Consider the following 20,205-nt stretch of genomic DNA (forward strand, 5'->3'; position numbering starts at 1 on the left):
ATTCTATTGGGCAAGTTGTAGAATATGTCATGAAAGGGTTGAGGATTAAGCAAAAATGTCATGCCGCTTTTCACCCACAGTCAGCAGGCCTGGTGGAGCGTTATAACTCCACCCTGAAATTGAAATTGGCTAAAATACAGGCTTTCACGTCTTTGAAATGGCCCGATGCACTGCCCCTAGCCTTGCTTTCTATTAGATCGATACCACATACACGATCTGGCCTTACGGCACATGAATATTTGGGGGGGTCCCTAAGCCTCGCGCTATACATGCAGTTCTCCACGTATTGATTAGTGACTATTTGTCCCAGTAAACTGACAGAATCTCTTCTATTTATCAGCAGGTGCAGGAAGCTCTTCCAGACAGATCGCAGGTTGATGGATACAATATGCGTCCTGGTGACTTCGTTCTGACAAAAATCTTCCTGCGGACAAACTGCTTGGAACCTCGCTGGCAGGCCCAGAGCAGGTCCTCCTTGCTACCAGAACTGCAGTGCGAGTGACCAACAGGAAGAACTGGGTCCATGCCAGCCCATCAGAAAAGGGGCGGAACGCCTTTCATTCCCTTGCCATTCTTGCATAATGGCTCCTGTAGAGCCTGGTTCGTGCTGTTGTGGGCCTCTGAAATTAGTAACGTTACTCTAGCTGATGTAGGAGGACTCGATGCACAACTTGATAAGATGTTACCGCGATGAGGAAGGGGACCCACAAGCCATAGTAACTGTATGGGAAATGGAGGAGTATCTCAAAGGAGATTCCTCCACAAGCTATGTTTTCCCCAACACTGGAACGGCCAAGGGTAACGGGCCTCCTGTTATCGCTGATACTAGAGCCCGAGCAAATCTTTGTGTGGGTAGTTTTGGCAGTATCCCTATAGGAAAAAGAGACTACTACAGTATTGAATATCACTGGAACGAACAATAACAGTTTCTATCTTCACATAACACTTATTTCATTTGTGGAAGTAAAGGTTACTATCATCTACCAATTGGATGGTCTGGAATATGCTATGTGTCCTTCTTGCTTCCTCCTGTGTTATTAGCATCTGCATCTTATAAAGATCAAAAATTGTTTAATAACATTTCCTTCAACCGATTCAAAAGAACTATAAATAATGATGAAGTGGATCAAACTGACACTGCGTTACAGCAATATGTTGACTTTAATTTGGGACTCTTTTTCTTTGTTGGTGCAGCTTTAAATAGCAGGAAAATACAACGCTTGACCCGAGTGGTAGAGGCTGTGACTAATCAAACAGCAATGGAATCCAAATTACGAGAATTGTGACAGTGCAGAATGGTATTAGATGTGATCTTAGCTGATCGTGGTGGAGCATGTCGCATTATCCGGAGTAGCTGCTGTGTGTTCATCCCTGACAACGCCCCTTCTGTCTATGATGCCATTTCCAAAATGCATACAATAGCCACTGAGATACATCAAGACTCAGGAACATGGAATTGGACTGGATGGTTCTGGAGCATATTTTCTGTATGGGATCTGAAAATATTGTCGGCCTTATTCATAATTATTGCAATTCTCTTGTTTATGTATTCAATGTGGGCCAATGCTCTGTTCCCTCTGTATTTCCACTTGTACTACTTGTGTACCATCTAAAACGAATGTCCAGAATGCAAATGCCCGTTTAGTAATAGAACGAGAAATCTGTGAAATTATGTTAATTGACATTCATGATGTGTATCGTCCCCCTTTGAAGAAATAAGAAAATGTCTCAGCTTATGCTAAAAGGGTCGTCAGTGGAAAACCTGTGATATTTTCATTAGCATAAGCAACAGCCATTTTGGCTGTGGTGTCCATTTCGTTTCCTTCGTAATTCTTTCGTACTCTGCGATTTGCCTTTTCACTCTGCTTGTGTCATCTATTTTAGTTGACCTCCTGACATGGCTAAGCAATGTACGTGCTGGGGGTTTGTAGCTGCCAGTGCACCTGGTCTTAGATGGTATCTGTTGAATGTTTACTGCTGCCATAAGCATTCCTGCTCCCCCTCCCTATTTGCTGGTTATCAGTCTGCCCTTATTTGCCGATAGCTACTTCTAAACTTGTTCTTTCCATTTCTGTCCATATGCGTACATTGCAGAAAACCTGTATATAAGGACGATGGCCTGTGAGCTCAGTGTACTACCTCCTGCAGCACTTGAGTGTTGTGTGGACGTGGTCCCACTCATGAGTGATTAATAAACGTGTTCATTTATTTCAACTCCAGTGCTGATCTCTTTTTGTTAGTCTTTGGAACCCGTGGACAAGAGGGTGACCCTGCACCAGTGTGCTCACTTTTGGGTACATTTCCACAATACTATATACTAAGAAAAAAATTGCACCCCATCAGTGCACTCCGTTTGATCTCACACTGTATCACTGATGACATCTCAAATTACATCATCAATGGCATCAGTTCTGAACCTCTGTAAGCCACATCCTACAAAAAAGACAAGACTACCATGAGTTCATGATTTCTCTTCTTACACTCAGATCCCCGACACAACCTTTAAAAAGTAGAAGTGGTTGAAAAAAGGATAAAAAAAAGAGCATCACAAACTATGTATGCCAAATTAAAATACACCCTTGCATTTGCTTGAAGTTCCGACAACATTCTTCCCAATTAAGACCTGTTCTATGCTGAAAACAAATGTAAACAAATGTACTTAAATTAATGAGTGATTCATTGAGAAGATAGGTTCACACTCCTAAGCCGAAAAGACACAGGTAAGATTTATTTCAGCCACAGTGATGTCACCCCTTTGGATAACGTAGTCTATCCAAAGTGGGAAAATAAGAATGGAAGAAGTGGTGCAAGAAAGTAAAGGACAATCAACATGAGAGGTGAAGTAACAGAAATGTCTCCCACTGACAATGTGCCCTGTATGTGGGGCTTTGGGTGTGTTGAAAATTAATAAAAATATTTATTAAAAAAAAAAGAGAGAGGTGAAGTAATAGCAACAAAGACAAAAGTATAGTATCAAGGGAAGAAAAGCATTAAAGGAATTAAGAAAAGAAGGGGAAGGCAAAAAGAAAATAAGGGAGTTTCTGAAGCTTTTCAGAAGCTTGATGAGAATCCAACTAAGAAGTGAACAATAAATGTAATAATATTCACACACAGCCTCAGTCTACCTTGATTATGTTAGCCATGTGCTCAGCTCCTAACCAGGTTAAACCACAACCTGTGAAATTGACTGTCATGATGGTGGATGAATTCTTCACACTTTGACAAATAACTGGAAAAAAACACAGAAACAAATGTTGCCATTAAACTTTCTAATGAATGGATTGATATTTGCATTATTTGATTAACTTGGTTACTTCTTAGAAACAAAGGAAACCATTAAATATAGAAAGTACAATTCAATTTCAACTTTTGTTTACTTTGCTCGTGTTGAAAGTGTTATGTCCACACAAAAAAAACAAGCAGAAAATAAGCAGGTGAGAAAATGCTGTAAAAATGTTTACATGAACACTATTTCAGTCTCCCAACCAAAGTGTTCTCAAAAAGGAACATCTAATAATGATCAAATTTTGTGATGATTTGTGATGATTCAAGCCTACCAGTATTTTGGGAAACAGCTCTTGACACTTCATTTTATTGGGCAAAGATCAACTCCAGAGTCCTTTACAATTAGATTTTTTTTTTTAAAGTCAAGAAACAGTGAAATGCTTAATTCCACCGAGAAGGAAGTGGTGCTGGTGTCCAACGCAGATGACTGGACATGGCTGCAAGAAGTGGCAGCTCAGGTCCGTCGGTGATGCTACAACTAGTGCATGGGGGGGGGGGGGGGGTTGCAGTCCTGTATGGTCTAGTGAGGAGGTACTCAGCAGCTTGCAGATTTATTTGCCCGCATCAAAGCCCATTCTGGACACCTTTGGAATCCTTGATAATTGCTAAAAAATTTGCAATGGCTAATCTCCTTTCCTTGGGTGTCGTCAGCAGAGTGGGTCTCCGGAGAGGGGGTATGCCAAGCAACAGCTTCCAGCAGGTTCTGTAAATTGCCCTTTAAGACAAACTCGGCTTGGCAAGTAATTTATTTAAATACTATCAAAAAGCAATGAATGATTGGTACTGCATTATAGAAGCATGCGAGGCAATCATTGAGGTATAGTTCAAAGTGTTCCTACATATTACCAATCAAGTTTTTAGATCCTGCAGGCTCAGTAAAAATAAGCTATTTTACAATGGTAAGTTGGAGGAAATTTATAAAGAAGGTTGATAAAAGTAAGTTGTGTGGAAAAATATCTACAGGGATGCGTACATGTGCTAAAATACAACCATAAAGCCAACACAAAACATAAGGGTGCATTGCACCTCTATATGAACGCATACATTCCAGGGACACTAGAAGGTGGATAAGATTAAGACTGGGTCTAATTCCTGCAAACATTAAATGGAAGATGAAAAAACAAATAATACATCATATGACAGATCCATGCCTAACATGCCCATTCTACAATTCTGCTGCTATTACTATTTGCACTTGATGGTTCTCTGCACACATTTTATGAGGGCTAGGAAAGAATTATTGCTTCCAGTTTTTAAACAATTGCAGATATCTAGTCAATCAATTTTCTTTATTATCAAATGTGAGAATTTTGCATAAAGTTATAAATCGGGGAACTGTTTCACTACTGTCGAAAAAACTATGTATTTGTAGTTTTAGAATAATGATTTAAATTTGAATGATGAATCCTCAAAGTACTTCTTATGTTGTTTGGAAATCAATGGTTTGATTGCTTGATTGGCATGAAATTACACAATAAATAAAAACTTGAAACTTAAATTCCATTAAGAAAGATCGAAAAGTCCAATCATGATTTATAATGCACTTGCTTAAAGGGGACTCTTAAAATGCTCGTGGTTATCTGGAAAAATTACATGTGCTGGATATGGTTTCACACACACAACAGCCTTTTTCTCACTACAGGTGAAGTTTATACCATTCAGACCTGTTTACTTCATTTCCATTCTTCAGTGATCTCCTCAGGCAAATGCATTGGTTTAGAAGGGGTCAGGCTTGGAAAGTGTAATGATACAATTAGGGTTGTCGGGTAAAAACTGGACTAAAAGTAACAATACCATTCTTTAGAGGATTAAGGGGCTGATTGAGAGTCTGGAGGACAGGGTACTCCGCCACAAACATAACACAGTACCAAGTCCCTCAAAAACTTGATCCACCAGCTATATTTTTTTCAAGCCAGACAGACCGTCATCTTCTAAAGGCGGAGCCCCTGCTGATTCAGCCATCTTAAAGATTAATCCAACGGAGCAGCACCTGACAGACTAATTAGATGCCCACCAAACACTTTACTCCTAATCCACCAGCTTTCTTCTGCGTCAATGATTTGGTCAAAGGAACAAGAAATCAAACAAGGAAAAGAAAATAAGTTTCCCACACCACAACTGAAAGTTTGCTCAGTGGAAACCATGCTTGACCAAAGGCTGTGGAAAAGAGGTTGCCCTGGCCTACGTTTTTCTGCTGTGCTAGATCACCAACAAGTGCAACCTTATTGATGCGTTAAAGGTGAGAGCTTGCTAGTTGCAGCAATATCTGATGGAGTGTGCTTGTAACAAGCAGCCCTGCATTCTCAATACACCATGAAGAGAACGTGTTTGGAAGTGGATGTGTTTTTTTAGAGAATATCCTCAAGTGGATTAGTAAATCCATGCAATCCTTTGGCATGCTGAGATTTCTAAATTCCAAGCCCTAAAGAGACACTCTGTGAGTTGCATCAGGCTATAATATAGGGCCTACCCACAGTCCCTGAAAATGAGCCTGGATGCACTCAGGGTTGGAGGTACTTTGAGACTGACATTTTGTTCAAGGTCATGATCAATATTTAGTTACAATCATCCAACACATGCGCTTACTTGTGGAGGAGAAGTGACAGAACAAGTCTACGTGCGCAGCCTCACAGACAAAAGTGTAAATCTCCTTATTAACGTCTTTGGGTATATGTATTGTTGCATATCCCAGATAGGCAAGATATGGGTGATCTGCTTTTTTGTCAGCCCACAACTTAACTCTTGGGCCTCCCTCAAAAGAGTGGACGAGCAGCTGCAATTTATGTTGAGGGCGAAAACATGCCTGTGAATATATCTTTTTCACCATTGCACTCTTCATTGTGACCTAAGGAAGAAAGGCATTCCCAGCTTATTTGGCCATCCTCAGCTCAAATACTGTAGGAATCTGTATTTTCTGCATGGTCACCCCAGATTTATTGCCTTTTTTTAACCCTATTGATCCCTGTGCTCCCCTTTAATCACTGTTAAATTTCCTCATTTACCTGAATGGCACATTTAACGTGCCTGTATGTCCCTAGTATATAGTATAAAATGTGTACCCAGGGCCTGGGAGGTAATTGCCACTTGAGAACATGTGGTACTAGCATGCGTCTGCCAAGTCCAACTTTGCTATGCCTTGCAAAGAGGAGAATCTATCTCCCTGTAGAATCTTCTTTGCCCCAGCCTGCCTGTCATCAGCGAGGGATGCAGTGCCATGTGCCTTTCCCTCCTTGCCCTTGGTTGAACCATATCAGATGAAGCTGGGTTCATAAACATCCTCTGGTGGCAACCTATACCACAGAGTTTAGCTAGGGCCATGGAAGGACTGACTGCTGACTCCGCGACATGGGAAAGAATAAGGAAGGGGCAATTACACATCAAAATAATTTAGATAAGATCATTAGACTGGTCCCTCAGTGGAGGAACATTTGGGAGGGGCAGAGGTGTTGGTTGAGCCAGTAAGTATAATGGAAGATACTGTTTCCAGTCTTAAAGGGCAGTTGAACCTCTTTAGCATTGAAGATTGGAGAGCTCCAGACAGAATATTTGCAGCTTACCAGGACCTTTGCAATGCGGTAGTGAGAGGGATGGAAGAAGAGAGAACCTTTGCAATGCAGTAGTGAGAGGGATGGAAAAAGAGAGACATTCGCCAGACATGGTGAACATGGTCTGCAAGCTCCGGACCATAGGTATGCAGCTGATAGGGTCTTAATAACACCTTTAGAACAGAGTCAAAGATGCACAGGGGTGGGAGTATATCTACAAATAAAAAATTGTGGCTATCCTGGGATGGTAAAAAGGTTCTCAACATGAACACTTTTGGAATCCTGGCTGAAAACATTACTCCTGCCAGAGAAGCAGTGCTCCTGTTTTGCTGTGAAGTGAGCTCGCTGAGCCAAGGTGGAAAACCTCCTAGCCACAGGGCCTCAACTTCTCAATTACAAGGACCATGACACTGAGCTATGTGTGGTTTGCCGAATGGATGAGATAAAATGTCGGTCCTCCCAAGTCAAGCATTTTCCAAAACAAAACTTTTAACGAAAGTGGAACACCATTGAGGCATTTAGCCACCCACAGACTAAGGGTGATGCCACTAGGAGTATCGTAGACCGTAATTAATTGGATTACATTTCATACTGGGTCTGAGGGCACACAGTGGTTTACACATTTTTTCAATGAACACCTGAAGGTAAAAATTTGATGAGATTAATTTTTGAAATAGTAATATTTTTAGGTGCACCGCCTGCAGATGAATTATGGAAATGGGCTAAAGATAAGGTTAGGCAGTCCTGCTAAAAAACACACAGACAGAAAGTTGTGAAAGCTATTAGGGCCTCTGGAAAAAACACTGTGATCCTAGAGCTCTAGTTTGTGAATCAGTGATTGTTGAAAACTATGCAATGAGAATCTTTTCTGCCCACTACTATAAAGTTTCTAATGATGAACATGCATTAATGACTTCACATTTAACAATGAATCCTTACTTGAACAGGCAAGAGATTCAGAGTGGAATCCTGAACGTAACATACATATATGTGAACAATATAAATTAGTTTATTAGGAGTCATATGAAAACCAATGGATAGTGATTTTCCTTGTGCATTAAAATGTAGGTCAAGGTAATAATAAAAATAGATCAGTAATAATTTAATGTTCACATCTAATGTAAAGGCAAACAGTTTTTTCCATTTCCAAATATTCACTCACTTTGTAATCCTTTATCCCCAAATAGACACTGTGGTAAGGACAGGTTCTCCAAGGATGATGTGGTAGCCAGTCCCTTCAATAAAAAACAATTCTATTTAAAATGAACACTCAAATAAAATTTTAGAAATGCATGTAATGACTTCTTTAGAAGAGTTTTCTCCGGTAAACCGAACTTAGGCCTGCTTCAAAACAGTATTCAAAATAAAAAGGTTTAAGTCATTTCTGGCAAAGATACAACAACTGAAAACAAACTGGTGTAAACAATCAAGGTAGAAAGGTGGTAATTTTACCTTTTAACTTCTTAATAGGGCAAATGACAATACCTCCTCATTCCAATATGAGTATTATAAGAAAAAAAAGGTTAGGGCATCAATTTTCAATATATTTGTATCACCCAGTCACCTATTCAAGAACCAGGATACCCACTGAAAGTATCTGCAGTTGAAGCTCCTAGAGCAACGCTTGTCACAAAGAAAATCTGCTGATCTCACAGTCAATCGTATTTTCCCTTGTTCTAGTGTATATAAAAAAGTTGCATTTTCCTTTGTTTGAGGGGTAAGGGGGGGGTCATAGAGATTAAATTACATTAGGGGCTTACAAATCAAGAAGAGCGCAGCGTGAGAACGGCCATGCAGCAAGGATCTTTGAGAAGCACTAAAGTCGCCCATGCAAACGCCAGGAAGGTGCACTCAGATTTTCAACCCTTTATAGTCAATAAAATAAGCGCTACCTATTTTGTAAACTTCATATACTGATTTGCAGTTTTCTGTAGTACAAACAAGACCCTGATAGCCAGCCGAGGGCTTTACAATGATGAACAACAGACATCTTTACAATAAACAGGTCAACAGTAAGCATATTATTTATATATAGTCTTGTAAAGAGCACAGGAGACCCACCAGGGTAACTTAGGGCCAGATATATTTACATTAGGAATACCAGTTTCCTAATTACGATTCTCTCCGAACAGAAATTAGGTAAATCGGTATTTCTAAGGTATGAAACTCTTTTGCGTTTCATAAACGATTCCTAGTGGGTCACAAACAGGCCTACCTAACGCATATTAATGAGGTAGGTTGCAATTTGCAACCGATTAGGAATCGCAGCCATCACAGAGATGGCTGAGGTCAGCAGACCACCATGTCTGTTATTGCTTTTTATTAAACTACTCCTTTTTTTTTTCTTCTAAATGCAGTCTGTTTTCCTTTTTTGGAAACCGGATGTGTTTAAAAAGAAAAAATATAAGGGGAGGAGCCTAGCGCGCAACCAAGATGGCCGCGTAGGTGCGAGGCTCCCGAGGACCTCCGCAACCTCCTACGTTTATCCTGTCTTCATCCTGCCTCGGTTGAGGGGACTGTGTCGGTGAGCCTGAGTTGAGGTGGTACCCGTTTCCCGTTCTCGAATCGGACTTCGGGTACCGGAGTGGGCACCGATTGAAGTTTGCGGCCTACTTCTCGCAAGACCCCGGATTTGCGCTGGGGGGTGATCCAGTGGCAAAGTGAACAACAACGGCGGGACGGGCCTGGCGAATCGCGTACCCCACACTTTCGCACCCCCTTGCCGTCTCTGCAAGTGAGATCGCGGAGCTCTTTGTGTTGGTGTGGCCTCGCCGGGGGACCCTGCCTGCCTGCCGGCTGTGACTCAACCCGTCGACCTGGGGTGGCCCCCCGGAGCTCGTGGCCTTGATTGCCTGCCCTCTACGGCGTAGCTGGTGCGGGTGTGTGACCCGTGGCGATGGCCACGAAACAAGACGGAGATCGGTCGAAGACCAAGTCGACCCGGCGTGGCGCCGTACATCAGGCCAACATCATGGACCGCTATACCCTCCAGAAGGGATCTCCCGGCGGACCGCACAAGTCCTCTGAGGGCCCCCCTGATGCCCCGGATTTGCCCACAGATCTGACTCTGCAAGACGTCATGGGCGCCATTGCTGAGATGAAGGCCTCGGTGGGCCAGCGGTTCGACACCTTGGCGCATAAGATCGACGCGGTCCTCGTGGATGTCGGCCTGGTGAGGGCTGATCTCTCCAAGACCAACGACCGGGTTGATTCTTTGGCCCGAACTGCATCGGGCCTCACGACTGAGGTGGCGGCCCTCCAAACGGAGGTGCACCGACTTCGTCAGGCGAGTGCGCTTATGGATCGGCGCCTGGAGGATTCCGAGATTCGGGCCCGGAGGAATAACATCCGCATCATCGGAGTACCCGAGGGACGGGAGGAAGCGGCGGCGGATCTTTTTGTAGAGGACCTGATCGCTACCCATCTCCAGCCTCGGGGACTGAGTAAATTCTTTGCCGTGGAGAGGGCCCACAGAGTTCCCGGGGGAAGGCCGAAGGTCGGAGCCCCTCCGCGGCCTCTCATTGCCCGGATTTTTAACTTTCGGGACAGGGACGCGATCTTGCAAGCCTCCAGACTGCAAGGGCCGATTAAGCTGGAAAATATGGAGGTGAACTTTTATCCCGATTTCACTCAAGCGGTCCAGAAACAGAGACTGAGTTTCCTGGGTGTTAAGCGCCGGCTCCGGGACATGAACTTAAAATACGCCATGCTCTTCCCGGCCAAGCTGCGGGTAGAGGTGGATGGTCGCACGCACTTTTTTGATCGTCCCGAAGCGGCCGGGGACTGGCTGGACACTCTGTCTGGGGGTAGTGCTCGAGATGGTGGGGGGGGGGGGGCGGCGGGAGGAGACGGCCCACTGGATCGGGACTGAGGGGTTGATATTGGGCCTCACTCTGGACGACTATGATGCCACTTTCGACCAAGCTTCTGTCTTTGTTCTTTCCCCTCCCTTGGAGGTTGTGTGGGGTCTAGAAGGGGTACTCTTTCCTCCTCTAGGGGGTCTAGCTAGTTTTATTATATAGGGGCGACAGGCACACTGCAAGTTGGGGGGGCTGTCTGGGCTCATGCAGGGGTGCAGGGAGGGGGGAGTTTTGTTGGGGTGGGTGGGTTGGGGTGGGGTGTTGTTCGTTTCTACCACAAGGCAAAAGCATCGTTGTGTTATTTCTAACGTGCTCTCTGGGGGACGAGTGATGGCTTCTGTTTATGATGGGGGGTAGGGGACTGAGTCTGTTGTCCTGGAATGTTAATGGATTGGGGGACAGGATAAAACGAGGTGTGGTCCTGCAGTTCTTGAAGCGAATTTCGCCCGATATAGTTTTTCTGCAGGAGACACACCTCATTGGCAACTCCTTTTGTGCCATGAATCGACGGGGCTACCGCCTTGTGGCCCATTCGGGCTTCACGTCTGGTTCAAGGGGTGTGGGCATTATGGTTAAGAACTCGCTCCCGTTGGAGATTGATGAGGTGCACCATGACGACAGGGGACGTTACACGGTTTTGGTGGGTAGAATGGAGGGCAGAGTGGTCGTTTTCGTGTCTGTTTATGTCCCGCCGGGGCTGCAGCAGACCACCTTTGCGGATCTGGGGCGCCTCCTCCTTGGCCTTCCGGAGGGGATTCTAGTGGTGGGGGGGGATTTTAATGCTGTGGTTTCCGGAACTGTGGATCGTCACCCCCCTAGGGATCTCCCCCGTGCCCAGGCGTGGTTGTCTGGCCTCTTGGATACCTTGGGGCTGGTGGATTGTTGGCATTTGAAACATCCCACGCAGCTACAGTACACCTTCCATTCAGGGGCTCATGGTAGTCTCTCACGGCTAGATTATGTCCTGGTTCCGGCGGCGCACGTTGGGAGGATAGGGGAGGTGCGCCATTTGGCACGGGGTATTTCGGACCACTCCCCGCTCTTGTTGTACTTTGATATTCTTCCGAGGGGAGAGGGTAGGGTGGTCCCGATTAATCCCTGGTACCTGCGTGACCCCACCATTCGCGCAGAGCTGGTTAAATCCCTTAAGCGCTACTTTGACGAGAATGTGGGGTCTGTGTCATCGGCGATCTCATTGTGGGAGGCGTTCAAGACGGTACTCAGGGGAGAGGCCTTGTCCCTCATTTCCCATTCCCGGAGGCGCGAGCGGGAGGAGGTGACCCGTGTTGAAGCTGAGATAACCGAGTTGGAGGGTGATCTAGAATGTGGGGTGACGGATGACAAATTACATGTTCTCCGACTCAAGCAAGCGGCTTATAAGGCCCTCGTCACGGAGGCGGCCAGGGGCCTTAGTAGAGAGCAACAGGGGAGACTGTATGATGTGGGTGATAAGGCTGGTAAATTGATTGCGTGGCTGGACAAAAAGGAGAGAGCGAGTCGAGTTGTCCCGTTGATTGAGAAACAGAATGGTGTGTGTCACTGAACCAGAAGAAATTGTCTCCTGCTTTGCAGACTATTTCCGTGGGGTGTATTCCCCGGTGTCCTCCCGCTCTGAAGAGGATTCCCACGCCCTGCTCAGGGATATCGCGCTGCCTTCCCTTTCGGAGGAGGACAGAGTGTCGTTGGACGCCGCTCCAACTTCCGAAGAAATTGCCCTCGCCATACGTTCGGTCGCTTCCGGCAAGGCCATGGGTCCTAATGGTCTTCCCATCGAGTTGTATAAACTGCGACCGGATACGCTGGCGCCGCATCTCCGTGCTATGTTCCTCGCGGCCCACTCGGCGGGTTCCCTCCCGCTAGACCAGCGTCTAGCTACTATCGTGGTTATCCATAAGGAGGGGAGGCCACGGGACCGGGTCACATCCTATCGGCCTATTTCGCTATTGAATGCGGAGCCCAAAATCCTCGCCAAGGTGTTGGCCAATCGGCTGGTCGGCGTAGTGTGTGACTTGATTCACCAGGATCAGTCCGGCTTTATCCCTCATCGCAATACAGCGCTTAACCTGCGGCGTTTGCATGGGGTGCTCGCACGTGTCCCGTTCATACGAGAGCCGGCCATTTTGGCGTCCTTGGACGCCACTATGGCGTTTGACACGCTTGAATGGCCTTATATTTGGGCGACGCTCGCGAAGTTTGGGTTTGGCCCAGGATTCATCAGTTGGGTAAAATTGTTGTACTCTGGCCCGCTGGCGCAGGTGGTGGTGAACGGTAGAGTGTCGGCTCCGTTCGAGCTGGGCAGGGGAACGCGGCAGGGCTGCCCGTTATCGCCGCTCCTTTTCGCGCTCGCCTTGGAGCCCCTGGCGGAGTGGCTGCGGTGGGAACCTTCTATTCGTGGTCTCCGCTGGACCCCCGAGTAGGAGGACCGCGTATCTCTATACGCTGACGATATTCTCCTGTACCTGGCTTCCCCACGTAAATCACTGATAGTACTGGTTGATGTATTGCATTCATTTGGTCTTAACTCCGGCCTTGTCATCAACTGGGCTAAATCGTGCGTCTATGTTCTCTCTGGGGAGGATCCTATCCTTCCGCGGGGCTGTCCTATCCAGATCGCCCCGCGGGGATTTCGGTACCTGGGTGTCTTCATTACCCTGGACGCGGAGGCCCGATATAGTCAGAACTTGCTTCCCCCCCTCCAGCGCCTGAAGGAAGATGTTGCGCGTTGGAGGCGCTTGCCGCTCTCGCCGCTCGGCCGGGCGGCATTGTTTAAGATGATGTCGCTGCCGCGTTTCCTGTACGCTCTGCAGAACACGATGGACGTCGTCCCGGCGCGCTACTTTCGCGAGGTGGAGAGTTTGCAGCGCCGACTGTTCTGGGAAGGTAGACCGCGTATCGCCCTGGCGAAGCTGACGCTCCCGTGGTATGACGGGGGGATCGCCCTCCCGGATATCAAACGGTATTATTGGGCCTCCCAGCTGGCTGCGATTAATCACGGCCTGTACGGGCCCGCTCTAAACCCGGCCTTTGAAATGGATAAGATGTTACTGCCGGGTGGTGATTATAACTGAGCGCTTTATTCCAGCTCGCTTGACGCACGTCTGACGGGCCCCACGCGTGTCATGGTACGAGTGTGGCACGCGGCTAATGTGGCGATGGGGTGGAAAGATCGTTTGACCCGGGCGTCGCCACTATACGCATCTGAGCAGTTGGGCTCCCTGTGGACCTCGAAGGGCTTTGAAAAGTGGGACATGATAGGCATCAGCAGGGTGGGTGATCTCTGGACGAGGGGGGGATTCAAAACGTTCGAGATGCTACAGACAGAATTCCAGTTGCAGGACAGGGAGTACTTTTGGTATATGCAGATCCGTCATGCGCTATGCTCCGTATTCCCGGACGTTGCCTCCATCCCGGAGTATTCCCCTCTGGAGGATAGAGTGCTAGATGGACATGTACCGGACAGCACGATTTCATTAATCTATAAAAAACTTATCAATGACCGCTCGGGACTGCTGACTAACCTTCGTGAGGCATGGGTGGCCGATGGATTGGAGCTGGATGACGAGGACTGGGTATCGGCGGTGGCCTCCCCGAAAGAGGTGGCCATACCGGCCCGCCTTCGCTTCGTCCAGCTCAAGATACTCCATAGGGTCTATGTTACGGGGCCAAGGCTACTGCGTATGGGCTATGCTGTGGACGGGTTGTGTAAGCGTGGGTGTGGTTCTTTGGGGACCTTTCTCCATATTTTGTGGGAATGCCCGGAGGTGGAGCGATTCTGGCGTGGTGTGCATGAGGTCCTGCGGGTGGTTACGCGTGTGTCGCTGCTGCCCGAAGCGAGGAGATGCCTGTTGAATGTGTGGGAGCCAACCGACTACTCGGTGCCGCAGACGCGGTGGGTGACTCTGGGATATATGGTGGCCAAACGCGACATTGCTCAACTGTGGGGTTCCCAGAGGTCGCCGACTGTCTCGGCATGGAAGGATAACATGGATTGGTGCATGTTTCGGGAAAAGGTGGTGTATGTTGCGAGAGGTAAGCCTGGGACATGGGTGAACGTATGGGGCCCCTGGAACGCCTACCGCGGGGGAATCTGTACCCCGCCGTTATTGCCCGATCCGTCACCGGCCCCGTCCCCTTAGCCAGTTTATCTCCCCGGTTCCGGGCACTGAGTCCACCTAATCCCAGTCTTGACCTTTTTTCCCCCCCTTGATACTCCTATGGATTGGTAGGGTCCCCCCGCTAGGGGAGCACATGCTGCTGTTTCCGATTGTGGGTTGCCTTGTGGATTTGTTTTTTTGTTGTTATTTATATTAAAATGAAACCATTATGTGGGCCCGGATGGTGTGGCTACCACCGCTTCTAACTCCTGTGCATTTCCCTTTGCCGCGGCATGCGCGCTATTGTTTGTATCACATGCTCCTCTTGCTTGCTAGCGGCCGGCCTGAAGGTTGTAGGCCCATCTTTGTATATTTTTTTAATTTTGTAATAAACGGTTTAAAAAAAAAAAATATATATATACTTTGCAGATTCATTTTTTTAAGAGTAGGTAGTGAGTGCTCCGCGAGACCACTGCTTGCTCTTAAAAATATTTAATTTCCATTCTCAAAAGGGATGGGGTCCCCTGGGCACCCCTTCCTATTTGCGAATGGGTTACCACCTCCTTTAAGGAGGCAGTAAAATATGAATGTTTGCCACCGTAATTCTGTCGCAAAGCATTCAAACATCCCATTCAGACTTGTTTTTTGGAAGGAGCGCCCTAAACATATACCGAATCTCAAACCCAAATTGCGATTCGGTAACGTGTTTCCGAATCGCAATTTGTGTAGTGTACATATGGAAAAGCATTTTTGCAGTCGGAAACAGACGATTGGCTATTGCCGACAGCAAAAATGCTTTGAACATTTGGCCCATAGAGTTTTACAGGTTACTCTAAAATCTATAGTTAAAGCATAGCATAAGTTCAACCGTGTAAACAAAAGAGGACATCATATAGCTTAAGTCAAAATTGGTCATAAATGAGTCATAATTAAGTACATGTCAGAAAAGGACATAAAACAGACATCAGTCAAAACGAAAATTCTCTATAGGAAGAAGCATACAGTATAAAATCAAGAAATTGATGACTCCGCAGTTTAGTGGCTGGATATTCGCCATACAATTTAAACTGCTTTACAATCCCATTTGAAAGAGGCACTGGAATAATAATGCTTTGAGTTTTTTTAAGAAAATGCTGGAAGAAGAGATCTTCCTGATGGAGAAGGGTACAGAGTATCAGAATACATGGCCACTCTATTAAAAAGACTGTCTCAAGTCTGATGTTTGAAGGTTGTTGGTTCTAGAAGGTGAAAATCTGCACTTCGGAGCAAACTTAATACCCCCAGAACGCTCCCCCCAGAGATGGTCAGTCTACCAGATGTGTTTGGGAACATTTGTGCATAGCTGTACGTGTTATACATGCCAGTTTGGACAAGTTCCTTATTTCCAAGGGAAGCAAGTTCGGGGTGTGTGGTACTCTGGTTATAGGTCGGATCTTATGGTTCCTGTAATCAGTTGAGGGACTACTTTTAACAGAGGGAGGTGTGTTTTAGGGATGACAACAAAAAGGAAGTTTCCATAGTCAATCCTAGAGAGCCAAAGAGCATGAACAACAGGTCCGAATTCAGTTGCTGGGTTGTGGGACTATCTCAGAGGAGCCTAGAGTCCGGTGAGTAATTTACCGTAAATAATAGTCTAAATGGGAGAACGGTGGCATTTCAGACACTTAGTGCACTTCCAGAGAAGACATATAAAATAGCCCTTTTCTTATTGAAAGAGTGGATCTCTATTAGGAAGTAGTCTACACTTCAGATCGCTTGGAGGCATCCTGGTCTCATCAGTTTCCGAGTGAGTTAGCACTAGAATATGAAGATCTGGGAACAATGCATGCTCCTTTGAAGATTCTCCTAGTTCCTATTGAGAGCCATTTCAGGGTGAATAATATTGGGCGATTATGGCCATACCATCTAGTCCATGAAGCTAATCTAGCGGCTGCATGTAGAACAGTCTTCAGCTGGGTCTGCTGAACTTTGGGCAGGCTGAGCACAACAAGCTGCTGTAGTCTATTCTAGACAGAACTAGAGAATAGACAACTGTTAAAAGGTCTTAATTCCTCTAAGCAACCTGAACTGATAACAAGCACTTTTAACTAGTGTGCTACTGTGGACCTGTTTACGTTTTTGTGAAGCCTGAAGAACAGGGATTTAACACCATCAATTGACAGTACCACAAAATACTATGGTTGATTAATATTTTAAATTACCATTTGTGTCATTATTCTCTTGGGGAAAAAGTAAGACAATGTATCTGAAATGCAGAGTGCACTTGATTGCACAAATCAAATTAGTTACGACGATGAAGGCCATGGTCTAGGGGAACACACTGTTTATTATCTGCACAGAATGTACTAACTATGCTCCACGTGGTCAGATATCCTGGAACTCTGCAGAGAAAAACGTTTCAGTCTTTCCTAGTAAGTGTAAAGTTGTAAAAATATTAAACAGTGTTTTCTGCTTTTTAGTTCTCAACTACTGAAACTTGCAATCAGCCTCAACATAACTGTGGCTTATGTGCTTTTTGCTTGGATTTACATCAAAGGATTATTTACTATCATAAAACTGCTCTCAAACAAATTGCATCCAGCTGAAAGGTTTTTTGGCTCCCTCAATAATGCACACTGCTATTTGATATCTCCATTTAACCAGCTAAAAACTTGGAAAGAACTCCAGGCTCAATTAATCATTGGCAAAAGAAATACACAAAAGAAATTCAAATGAAAAAAGTGATAGAACAGGATAGACATAGGACCTTGGTTTAAAAGAGGTACATTAAAGTTCTTCCAGAGAGCTGTTCTACAACTGTAATTGGCAGGGAAAAAACATAAACCTTCAATATGCTGAAAAAAGCTATGTTCAAGCTTTCTTTAAAGGCTATTTATGCAAATTAAATGGGTTGGGATAGCCGCGGTATTAGGATTTCATGCAGGCAGGTGATGTCTACATACTCAGAGTGTAACCCCAGTTTTGCTTATAGAAAGAATGGCACTCTGAAGGCCACTATATTCCAGTAACTGCCACAGAAAAACAAATGCTCTATAGGGAAAGAAATGCCATTAGGACATTTTTTGTGGTGATGGGCTTTTTTTGTTTTACACATACTTCTGCCCATCTTCTCTGGAATTAGTTATGACTCCTCTATGAACCCTTAAGGCACCTCATTGCAAAGATTTACCCTAAAGTAACACATTCTTTCAGAGGTAACTGTTGGGGTTTGTGAGAGTAGAATGGTGGGCTTAGAATGTGTACTGTCTTTGAGAAACTTAGAAATGGTGCTTGTGGAAAGGTTCTAATGCGGGCATATGATGTTGAATAAACTGCTCCTTTCAACTACCTTGGCAAGTCAGATGTTTACCAGTCAGCACTGCCATTTCAGTAAAACAATATTGGTTTGGCTATTATCTCCCAAATTTGGAATTGTCCTAGTCTAAAATAATTCAGGAAAGGCCAACTTATTCCAGGCAGATATTTCTTAGAAAAATATTAATCATATAGGAGGCAAAAAGCCATTCTAGTTCTCAGAACTACAGATATGCTCCGCTAATTATTAGGTTAAGGAATGCTGCAATTTTCACAACTCAACATCATGTTCTTGTGATAATTTGCGACCAATGCTATCACAGGTAGAAAGAGAAAGTTGAATTTTGGCAGTAAATCAAACATACAAAGACCACGTTGTTTTAAAATCATGGTTATTCTCAAAGGCCTGTACAAGCCCATAAACAAAAAGTTATTAAATAAATAAAAAATTAAAAATAATGAAACAATACCCCAAAAATACCTACAAACTATCTGGAGTTTTGTAAACGCAGGTTTGTAAAATTTTTACTCATGCTGAGCCAGCTAGTTTGTTTACATCAGATCCATATGCAGGAGATTGGATTGATCCTGATTTGCCGGGTTTCAGAGAAAGTTTTCATATGTATCGTCTTATTTTGTTGGTTTGATTCAACTGTAAAGTTTGTGAAAACTGTACAATAAAAAGATAAAACAAAATCACCTGCCAACCAAGTCATCTGCCTGGGCGTTACAGGCGCATTGTCTCACACACACTCGGTTCAATGTAAACATGCTATCATGAAAGATCCAAAAATAACATTTTATACTATAAATAAGAACTAAGAAATGTTCACCAAACCAGCATTTGTTTTCAAAACTATGGGCCTTGACCAACAATTAATAACGTAGTATCTTGAGATAAAGTTGCCTGTCAGAACCAGATCAATCAATTGTAAGCAATACACATAACCAATTTAGTAACGGTGAAGGATTACAAAATCACTGAACGTACAAAATGGGGATAAGTCAAAGAAAGAACTGAAAATCCACTCATGTTCTTAGTGCTAAATTGTAAAGATTCAAGTCAAACAATTTCCAAACCTCACCTTGGTTAAAGCTATTAGATCTCGTTCTCTTAAAGGAAGCCCTTGAATTTCAAGATGTTTAAGTGCACTTGATACAGAAAGGCAGCTTCTGATGGCTTTGCATAATTGGAAAGTCATGTCCCTGGATCGTATTGCCGGAGTACGTCTTCGAAAATGTGCTGTATAACGCTCCTCCCCTGTTATTAATTAAAATATATATATATTTAATATTTGAAAACGATGCCTTTATGGTGCAAAACATGTTTCTTGTTTGAGCAAATCATTGTGTTAATCCGAAAATATTTTATAAGATTACCTGTTTAAAAGCTATAAAAGGACCAACAGACACCGCCAATGCAGATATTGCACAGAAGAGCGATGAACAACAATGATCCATTATTTAGTCTATAATACTTTCTGTAATGCCCCTTCTCTTCAGACCAGTTTTGGTCAGAAACTTTACATACATTCAGATGCCAAAATGCGCCCTAGTTTTCAGTGTAGATATATCAATGAACCCATTCATTAGACAACAAAGACAGGTAGAGGAATACAAAGAAACATATGCCTACTTTTAACAACCGAAATAAGGAAAGAAAGAGCTATAGAAAACAATAATAAATGTCCTTAATGGAACAGAATTACACATGGGCCAATCGTTGCCTGCAATCCTTTAAATGAGAACATATAAACATCCTAATGTTCTCATACCCAACACATCACTAAACATTCAATACAATAACTCTCACAGCAAAATTATCTGGAAACAATTCTATCTTTCTATAGCGTGACAACATTGAATAAGTTCAAACAACTTAGAGCTACAACAGATAATAGAGCGATGAAATTGCAAATGGGCTGAAGCCACCTAAATGAGAAGGGGGGAGAAGCCATTGTAATGTACTTTGGCAACTTGAATTGCTTTCTGTCATAAAAACACTTTTAGATTCCCAGATGCAACAAAGTACCTATAAGACACCATCTGTCTAGTTTTTTTTTTTTTAAATCTAGGTGGGGACTACCCATCTGGTAAATAAACAGTACTTTGACAACTAGTGACTCA

At 44.5% G+C, this 20,205-nt stretch overlaps 1 protein-coding gene across 4 annotated transcripts in view; it reads right to left on the bottom strand.

Moving 5' to 3' along the window:
* The window catches only part of CEP78 (centrosomal protein 78), a 428,004-nt gene that overhangs the window by 382,745 nt on the left and 25,054 nt on the right, over positions 1–20,205 (bottom strand). For all 4 annotated transcript variants that reach the window (XM_085633291.1, XM_085633307.1, XM_085633281.1 and 1 more), the window contains exons 3-5: positions 19,164–19,339; positions 7,993–8,065; positions 3,126–3,229 (exon numbers count right to left, since the gene is read on the bottom strand). In XM_085633291.1, the coding sequence (XP_085489417.1) occupies positions 3,126–3,229; positions 7,993–8,065; positions 19,164–19,339 (353 nt within the window). The remainder of the gene's footprint in view (positions 1–3,125; positions 3,230–7,992; positions 8,066–19,163; positions 19,340–20,205) is intronic.

The sequence above is a fragment of the Triturus cristatus genome, chromosome 2_1, assembly GCF_964204655.1.
Source record: "Triturus cristatus chromosome 2_1, aTriCri1.1, whole genome shotgun sequence".
Taxonomy (NCBI): Eukaryota; Metazoa; Chordata; class Amphibia; order Caudata; family Salamandridae; genus Triturus; species Triturus cristatus.